General features: G+C 37.3%; 1 protein-coding gene across 9 annotated transcripts in view; it reads left to right on the top strand.

The window, feature by feature from the left end:
* Positions 1 to 10,527, top strand: part of LOC131433096 (RIMS-binding protein 2) — a 258,477-nt gene that overhangs the window by 79,436 nt on the left and 168,514 nt on the right. For 8 of the 9 annotated variants that reach the window (XM_058599885.1, XM_058599884.1, XM_058599886.1 and 5 more), the window contains exon 3: positions 5,533 to 5,631. In XM_058599885.1, the coding sequence (XP_058455868.1) occupies positions 5,533 to 5,631 (99 nt within the window). Of the gene's footprint in view, positions 1 to 5,532; positions 5,689 to 10,527 lie in introns of all 9 variants that reach the window. The other variant, XM_058599892.1, reaches the window with a different exon arrangement.

The following is a 10,527-nucleotide window of genomic DNA, read 5'->3' as shown; positions in this document are numbered from 1 at the left end:
TGAGAGAGAGAGAGAATGGTATAAGACATTCGGCCCTCCGGTTAAAAAGTCGGTTTTCACAGTGATTGCATAGCCTTTTTATATGAGAAAGGCAAAACATGGATTTCTTTGAGGTGCTTCTTAAAAATCGATTCTCACAATAAAACTTTCATTTCAAGCATGAAACGCAATTCAACGCAGATAATGCTTTTTCTCTGAGTCCCTAGACGACCTCAACATTGATTTCTAACGCTGCAATATAGATGAAGTATCGGCGGATATGTTGTTAATTGGCATGATATTTTAAGCGTTAGTCATTTTGTTTAAGCAGTTGTTTTTATGAAATTATGTTTAGGATTCAACGTCGAAGGGCTTCTAAGAAACGACTAAGTAAAGAAGCTACCTATAAGTTTCATTAGGTACCAAATCAGGACTATACGGCGGGTGGTTCATCAATTCTAAGTTTTTGAATCCTCCAATATTCGGTTATTTGAGACGATGTGGGGGAGCTTGCATTATCGTGATGAAGAATGATTTTGCGTCTAGCGTTTGTTTTCCTTATTTCACGAGAAACTTCTGGCAAACAAATGGTGGTATAGCAATCACAATTGACGGTCTTACGAACCTCTAAAGCAACAGTAACAAATCATTATGGTACAAATTTCAATATCAAAATTATGCTCTAGTGCGTAAACTAAAAGATTTAGAACGATTTTGTCCTCTACAAAAATGTTCTGAATGTAGCGGTCTACATTATGAAAATCATATTAGTAAGAAACTCGCCCACCCAGTGGTGTTAGTGGAATCACAATTTTGCCAATGAAAAATTGATTCTATTATATCTTTACAATTTGTTGAGATAGAATGTTCGTGTTTTCGAGAAGAATGTTCCGGAGTTCAAAACAGATCAAATAGTGTAAATAATATCTGAAAATTCTCCTATTGGTGGCGCTAGTGTGCAATTCAAGGTTCAAAATTCAGTTCTAGGGTTTCAATACCTATTAAATGATTGACTAAACAGCTCGTATTGTATCTACAAGGTGGTCTTCTGTAACTGAAAATCAATTGGTGAAGGATTGACAAATTGAAAACTGTTTTACATTTAGGCGAACGGATTAAAAGTGCAAATCTGGTAGAGTTATTACTTTTAAATACATTCATGTTTTGCGCATTAGTATACGTTTTGCACAGAAACTGGTTCCACACCACCACCTTTTCAAATAATCAAAATCTTTACGCAATTCAACTTATACCATTCAATATATTGTTGTTCATGCTTCTTTCAATGCGGTTCTGGTGAGACAGTTGTCAACTAATTTTAATTAAAATATCGCTTTTAGTCTCCACAAACACAACAAACTCTCCGAAGACAGTACGGTTCTATACTTACCTTACCTAACAGCTATAGGCCTGGGGTGTCCTTTGCTGTATCAACCATACGTCTCCACATAACTCGGTCCATGGCTGCTCATCGCCAGCCACTCAAGGCCCGGATGCTTCTGAGATCACCATCCACTTGATCGATCCACCTTGCTCGCTGCGCTCCTCTTTTTCTTGTACCAGTCAGATTAGATTCAAGAACCATTTTCACTGGGCTGTCGTCCGACATTCTTATGACATGCCCAGCCCATCGTAGACGTCTGATTTTAGCTGTCCGTACGATAAGTGGTTCTCCTAGTAGCTGTTGCAATTCGTGATTCATACGCCGTCTCCACGTTCCGTCTTCCATCTGCACTCCGCCATAGATGGTCCTCAGTACCTTTCTTTCGAAAACACTGAGAGCGCGTTGGTCCTCTGCCAGCATAGTCCAGGTCTCGTGGCCATAGAGAACAACCGGTTTAATGTGCGTTTTGTAAATGGTCAATTTCGTGCGGTTGCGTACTTTTCTCGATCGGAGAGTTTTTCTGAACCCTAAGTACGCACGATTCCCTGCCAAAATACGTCTCTGTATTTCTCTGCTGGTGTCATTATCGGCGGTCACCAGTGAGCCCAAATACACGAACTCGTCAATCACCTCGATATCGTCACCGTCTATCAATATTCGTGGTGGGAGGCGTAGCGTTTCTTCTCTAGAGCATCTTCCTCTCATGTATTTTGTTTGAGACGCATTTATGGCCAGTCCGATACGCCTAGCTTCAGCTTTCAGACCAATGTAGGTTTCCATCATCTTCTCAAGGTTACGTCGTACAATATCAATATCGTCAGCGAAGCCAAAAAGTTGTACGGACTTTCGGAACACTCGTGTCGATCCTCGCTCTTCGAATCACACCTTCCAGGGCAATATTGAACAAGATACAAGAAAGTCCATCACCTTGACGTAGCCCTCTCCGAGATTCGAAGGGACTCGAGAGCGTACCAGATACTCGTTGAGCGTGCACCCAGATTGATGCCTGTACCGTTCTCTGTATCTTGTGCTTTGCCATTCAGATGCTCGTCATAGTACTGCTTCCACCTGTCGATCACCTCACGTTCGTTCGTGAGAAGGTTACCACTGGTATCTCTGCACATTTCGGCCTGTGGCGTGTAGCCTGGTACGGTTCTATACTATACTCAATTTATGAGAGTTTTCAAGAAATGTTGATGAATTTTACGGTCGCTATGAATTAAATTTAAAACAAAACCATACATGTCACGTTTTATGTACTTATCATTATATCTAGCAACACAAATAATCAAAACTTTAATATAAAGTTCGAGTTTCACTCTATCAAATTCCTCAGATTTCAGATGTCGATAGCTTATTCATGTAAATGCTCTAGTAGCTTACTAACGCCTTCTTGGAAAACAGTTCTTGATTTGTCTATCCTCCACCAATTTATTGAAAAAATGATCGATAACATCACTCCCGTAAACAATTCTGAACTTCAGCTACTGAATTTAATAGGTATCGAAACCCTAGAACAACCTCTTGAAGAAACCATCTGAATGAGTGAACATAAATTTCCAACCTTGAATTGCACACTAGCGCCATCAATTGGAGAATTTTCAGATATTGTTTACATTATTTGATCTGTTTTGAGCTCCGGAACATTCTTTTCGAAAACAACATTCTATATCATCAGGGTATAGAGATATCACATAATAAATGTTCTATCGTCAAATTGTGAACTCATTAGCGCCATTCGGTGGACAAGTTCTCAACTAACATGGTTTTCATAATATATATCCTGACATTCCTAACAACTTTCCAACAAACATAACCGCTCGATATGTTTTAGTTTCTTGATAAGAGCAAAATTCTGATAATTAAAATGTGTGTTCAAGCACACTGACTGCATCTGATGGAGTGATTCCGAGTTAAAACATGCACAGTTTGACAAACTTTGAATTTCCACATTCTTCAAAATATTATAATTTGCGAGTTACTTGAAGCTCAAATCGTTTTGTCTGTTGTAAGCAAATGATTTATATCATGCATTTTACGAAGCGCCCCTGACGGAGCAGTTGCTAACTGATTGTCTGCCAAACTACACTAAATTATTGGTCTAAGTATCTAAAACAAGTTTGCCGAAGATTGTGTGGCTCTATCTGTCGACCGAAGCGAGATAACCGTTTACAGCCCCAATCAGTCGAAATCCCATATGCTCTGAGTCCCGTTTATCGCGGTTATCCGGTAATAACGAATTCGGTAACAACGAATACTGGCAAAACCGAATCCGCGTTGTACGAGACCCCACTGTATTTGGTTTAATTTTTCCGTGTCATGTATAAAAACATGCACCTCAAAAACATTTTTTTTATTGTTATCCGCTTGTAATTCTGGAGCAGGAAGTCGTATCCGGATGAAATTCGGTAGGGTTAAATGAGATTATAACACCTTTCGTTTGAATTGAAACTTGTTAAAATTAAATGATTGGTATCAGAGAAAATCGATTGCACTTTTTCAATTTGTTTTACACATTTTGTCCCATAACTCCGGAATCGGAAGTCGGATACATATGAAATTCGACAGCAGGTTAGGGGTCTATAAGGTCTTTAATTTGAATCTAAGTTGAAGAAACTCGCTTATGCGGCATCTGAGAAAATCGAGTGCTTGTTCTTTTCATTTTTTGGTACATTTTACTTCGTTACTCCCGACTCTAACGTCCGATCCGAGTAAAATTCAATAACAGGCTATGGGACCAAGAGACCTTTCATTTGATTGTCAGTTTGTGAAAATATGTCGTGCCATCTCTGAGAAAACCGACTGCACATTTTTGTTACATAAATAGACACAATGCATGGAATATTACAGACGAAATTAACACAGACAAACAAATTGACGAATAGCGTGGTTAAGTTTGAACCTATTTCAAACAAAAGTGACTTCTAAATTCCTAATATTCTCGCTATAGGGACAAACATCGGAACAGTATTAAATACATATACTTCAACGATTGAAGAATCTAATCAGAATGTTAACAAGATGCATGATGGTTAGGCTGTTAATGAATCTCGTAGTTTATATTTGTTTTGTTTTGCAATTTCAACATAAATATCAACTATAAATACCGTGAAAAGTCACTAAAACATTTAAGATCAAGTTACCTCGCAACTGCCCTATAACATACAAACCAGATCGCATCCTCTCATTCTACTAATAAGACAGAAGGCTATAGCACCCAGGCGACGCTGTTTGACCGACCAATTATAATCTTAAACTTAGATTCGCTGCGTACGATTTGAAGAATCTTTTTTGGAATATTAAATACATAAAATAGAACTTGAGTCACTTTGAGCGGAATTAAAATGAACTCAATTCAAATGCATAATTAAGAAGTAACTCGAATCAAGGAATCAAATCGCACACAATTGACAAACGTGTCACCGAGGTTGTTGCGATACTGAGTCGAATTTTATGCCTACACAATTAACCGGTTTCTGAAACCAGCCTGCAATCACACATCGAAATTTTATTACTTCCGGTGTGGTTTCGCAGACATTTTCAATTTGCATACATTGTTCGGTCGATTGCTGTGAACAGCAGATGGTACTTGTAAAATACATTTCAATCTACTCCGTCGTAACGTTGAGCGACTTCGTATATTTATTTCGACTGAAAAAAAGCTCTACAAACCTCGTAAAATAAGTTGCCGGCCAGTTTACGAAGGGTTTCTTAGATTATAGACTGGCGAAATTTCGTACAACTACATTGAGAAGGCGGCATAAAACAAGCGAAGAAAATTTATGGCTATCGATTACCTCCCAGCACCACCCTTTTCCATCCCACAAGGGTTGTTTGCCTCCAGAGGCCTTGAAGGCGAATGGTAAAATGCAACAGCACTGGAACTGTTAAGTACTGTAACTGTCCGTCACTGTAGCCTCGGCACTGGGCGAATCCATTACCCTGAAAGATAGTATCTTTGTTGATTGAACACCTTCAACGGATTCGGCATTCGTAAGTGAAACTGAACGACATTCGTACGTCATTCGCTAGGGAAAAGAAGTTCTTGTTCTTGTTTCTAACCATTGCGAATCTTAACTTATATTTAAACCGGAACAGAATAAATTTAAAAAAAAACTTTACCAACCTGAAACCGTGCTAAAAAGGTATTTTTAAAATTTCTTCTACAGGAAGCTCTGGCACAGCTGAGAGGCATGTCATCCGGCGTCGGGAGGATAGGAGAACCGATTGATGCAATGCAATCGAGGGCACGCGAATTGGAGAAGAAGGTAGATTCTTCCTGCTACTTGCTCTGCCCACCATTTGTTACAATCAGAGATTATAGGGCGAGTTTGTGTTCCATTTTTTTCCCTCTCCTTTTCTCACTTGTTGTCCACCATAATTTCTGGTTTTTGTTTGAAGGTCTTTTTTTTTGCTTTTTCATATTACTGACTGTACTGCTTTGGTAATGTTTGTATCCGACTATGAGTCGACTTCCTGATATGTTGTTTTTTCTCTTCCGCAACGTTAGTTGATGTTTTCGTTCATTTAGTTTGGCTTGTAGATGCAGTTGGCAATTTTTTTAAAAAAAGTTTTTGTACATATAAGTAGGAGATATCGTTGTTGACGTCCGCGGGGTTTTTAACTACTGGCATGCGGAACGAACTGTGAACAAGGCCAAGGTTGCAACTGGAATTTTCCGCTTCGTTATACCAAAACATACGACCAAATGTAGGTGAATATAGAAAACATATAGTTCAATGTTTCTTTATGTATACTGGGAAACAATTCTATCGAAGTGCTCTTTCTAGGGCAAAAAATATCAAACCATAAAAAAAATCTGAATCAAAACTACATGCAAAAAAAATACAGCCCACAATCGAAGAATTACGCAACTCTATATAAGTAAACATGGTCAACAATCAATGAAAATTTTCATGACATATGGCACTATCCGGCATCTGATTGGTTTACTGAAATACGTGTTTTAGTTGGACTTCCTTATTAATTTGACAGTCTGACTTGCCGGAATCAAAGGCACCAATTAGACTTCATACGGTAAAATTTAGAAAAATAAACTTTACCTACGAATATTACTATCACAAAAATTTTAGGAACAAGTTTTCACCATCTAAAAAAACACACTCAACTGACAACAAAGCATTTCCACAGGTTACCGAATTTTAATTTCAACGTTAAATTCAGTGAACACACTTGAACAATTTTGCAGAATGCGGAATCTTTTATTATATTTTCAACAGCTGCACTTTTGGTATTCATTTTGGAATCGAATTGCCGAACTTTTTGGTTAGCTGAATGATATGAATCAACGGATAGAAACAATAATAAACTACCATCACCTTTTCAATTTATAAACAGTTATGTCAAGTTAATAGAAAGTTAAATGTGGCAATCCTGCACGCTATACAAAAGTGAATAAAACACACTGTGTGCTAGGCGTTTTCTTTTTCCGTACCAACAAGTACCGATGCGTACCCGTTTTGCACTATTCTGTATGACAGTTTGAAAGTTTTGATATTCATTGCCCTATAATTTCGGAACCGAAAGTCTGATCTGGATGGAATTGCACAGTATTTTTTAAGACACTGAGAGCTTTAATTTGAATCAAGATTTGTGAAAACCGTTGCTGAAAAATAACAATGAGTTTTCGAAGCTTTTCTTCACTAATATCGGTGCGTTCGGAAGCGGAAACCGGGCACTAGTAGTCCCAAAGTAGATTTATATATCCACTAACAAGATTTGCCAACTAGATGAATTTACCTGTAGATTTTATAAAAATTTGCACCTCGTTTCGCCATCACTTTTGGAAAAATACTCATGAAATTGAATTTTTTTAACTTATCGCGCTATAATACTGGAACTGTAAGTTTGAACTGGATTAATTTTTCGGGGACTTTTTGAAGAATTTTAAGATCTTTCATTTGCATCTTGGATTGTAAAAATCGGTAAAAATTATCATTAATTCGCACATATTGTCTTGTAATTCCGGAACCAGAAGTCGAAGAAAATTGAATTTTTAATTTGATTCCAACCTGTTGTGGCTATGGTTTTATTCCACCTTCCAAAACACTGCACAATCCGTCGAGTCCACCAGAATTGTGTAGGCCGCAAGTGGACAAGTGATAAAAATTATTTTATACCTATAAGTAAACAAAAAGCTTTTAATGGTTCTAATGTTTCAAAAACTTTAGCACCTGTACCTCAATCCATTCGATGAACTCTTCAAGATTTTTTTCGTTTGGTTAATAAAAAGACACTTACTGAACATTTTATCAACTGTTTGACAGTTAGTTTTCACGACAATCAGTATTTACAGAAGTTCGGTTACTGGAAGATTATTTTACCATACGGACGGTAGGGTTTTATCGTACTCAGCGACTATTCAGATTTACCGTATGAATTGTATATCTATTTACAGAGTTCGTTGATGAAAACTTGCGTAAAACTGATCGTCCGGTAAAAATTTGCATAATTTTTGTAAAATGACGTTCATGTACCGAAATATCGGTAATTTCTATTGATTACCGAAAGTTTTCGTCAAAAAAATTACCGAAAAACGGAATGGAATCTTAGTGTGTACATTCCGTGCATACGCGTTTTATCATTTCCACCACCAAGAGCTGTAGTAGACAGCAGTGCAGTAAAACATCATTCAATTCAATTGAAACCGAATGAGAAACACACTGACGCTCTTTCTACTGCAGTAAACTTTACACTCTGACACACACAACGTTCGGTGACGTAACGAATCGGCAGCATTCAGTTCTTCAATCGATTCTCTTCAAATCAAAGCTCAGTTGAACCACCGTCAGTTGATTTCTTGAAGTAACAAAATATCTCTTTCAATAGTGTGAGAGCGGCCTTCGAATGAGGATTATGTAAACTTTCGACTTGGTTCAAGATAATAGGTGAAAGACAAACCAGGTAGCTGAAATATCAATTTCAGAATACACATAAATTAATAATTTCCTCCTTCAGTTTTTATTTTGAATACTTTACTCCATTTGTAATTCTATTCATTCGAAATTGCTCACTACCAAGAGTGAAGACAATGAAGGAGCAATACTACTTGGTACTTGAAACTGAGCAAGCAAAACTTCAAATGAATAGGTACGATTATTTAACTGACGATGAATTCTGGGAGCTTCACTTGAAAACAGTCTTTTTCATCTGATATCATTCGATTGAAAATGAAATTTTACCGACCTGGTAGACACAGTACTACAATAGCACCGAGTTGGTACAGGGGCGTACATCAAACTTGTTTTAATCCTAGCCGCCTCACGACCGACACCTTATATCCAAGCATCTTCTCCGTTAATCACACACACCGGTCTTCTCGTTTTATCTTTACCTTTCATTCAAATACCAGGTAGGAGAGTATACAACATTGAGGTCTCTTTTTACGCGGGGGATACGTACCGCCTGAAAAAACGTGTAACTTTGGAAATCCGCGTAAAAAAACCTCAAAACTAACAAAAAAATTTTTTTGTTGCCAAATATCTCGGAAAAGCATGAAACGATCTGGTGCAATATGAAAAAAAAATTTTGTGAAAATCGACTTTGGGACCTAGAGCATTAGCAGCGTAGCTCCGGAATTCCGCTTAGAAAAAAAAAACGCAAAATGGAAGAAAGTTTTTTTTGATGCCAAATGTCTTAGAAATGCATGAAACGTCCAGATCTGGTGTAATCTGAATTTTTTTTTCTTTTGTTCAAGTCAACTTTGAGATTTTTTTTTTTAATCGAAAATTTTCCTAGTGTCCGAGTTGACTTACAAAAAAATACGGGATAACACCAGATTTCGAAGTTTCATTAATTTCTAAGACAAAACAAGAAAACCGCGTAACTTGGGAAATCCGCGTAGAAAAAACCACCTAAAACAGAAACCGCAAAAAAACCGCGTAAAAAAGACCCGAGTGTATTCATAATCGCTTATTGCTTTTGTCGTGAATACGACTTACTTTACTATGGGGTGCCATTTCAAAAATTTACCCTCTGAGAGAGTGATAAGTTTTTGATCGTGAATATCTCTTGTTGTATCTAACGAATCAACATAATTCTTTCTACATGCCATGGAAAATATGATCACAATTTTACGATAAAATTTTCAGTTGTGTGACATATTCTCAAATAGTTCAAAATTAAACTTTTCTGAAATGTTTGGTATAAACGAGTATCAAAGAGGATAATTCATAAGGCGCGTTTGCCTTTCTCGTATTTCGAAAGCTCATAGCTCAGTGATCTGTGAAAGGATTTATATAATCTAACTACCAATAGAATCGAAATTTTTCAACTTAAACGTGTATAGCAAAAGCATTGAAGTATTTCAATAGTACACTATTGAAAAACCTATCTCATTTGACCCATGTCAACACCAGCCAATCAGAACGCGTTCTGAGGAAGAGAACAAAATATCTGCTGCTGTACAACAAATCGTTCGAGAAAAATGTTCCGAAAAGTGGTGAAAATCTTAGTGAGTTCCTCAATTTGGTCCTTCTGAATGCTAGAAACGAATCCCTACAGCATACTGATAGTTTTTTTCAATAAATTACGCAAATCCGAAATGAAATAATCGACATTAAAATTCTGTATGCGACTATTTTTATAGCCGTTAGGACCGCCCATTAGTGAAAAAGCTACAAACTTATGAAATCACGTAAAAGAAAGCTCTTAACAAAAATTGAATCAGTTTGGATTCTATCGCCAATGCGAGCAGATGTATTTTGTGCCGTTTGCAAAGCAAGTTTAGTGCAAATCTAGAACAGTTTGGTTAGATTTCTGCACTTTTCGCTGTGTGAAATTCACAGTAATCGAAATCAAGTGAAGCCTTCTTTGTTTTTGGGAAAAATGTGGAAAGGGGAATGCTTGCATAGTTCATACAATTGATCAACTAATTGATATTAGGGAGTGTTAAGGAACATGTCAGTTGTTTTCGTATTCACGACATCCAGTTATGCCTCTGACATTACCCACCCGCCTTTTTCTACTTCGCCAGTCGCTGCCTGCTTATCGTCAGTGACAGACACTATGAAGGCTGTTTGATTGTCTGCCCATTCACTACCAGAGGCATATTGCTATGGAAAATTAAACCGCAAAATGTTAATATTAACGATTTATGATTTTAAGTGGTTTGCCGTAAAGTCGTCATAACTAAGCTATGTTTT

Source organism: Malaya genurostris, chromosome 2 (assembly GCF_030247185.1).
Source record: "Malaya genurostris strain Urasoe2022 chromosome 2, Malgen_1.1, whole genome shotgun sequence".
Lineage (NCBI taxonomy): Eukaryota > Metazoa > Arthropoda > Insecta > Diptera > Culicidae > Malaya > Malaya genurostris.
This window is presented reverse-complemented; position numbering and strand designations above follow the sequence as displayed.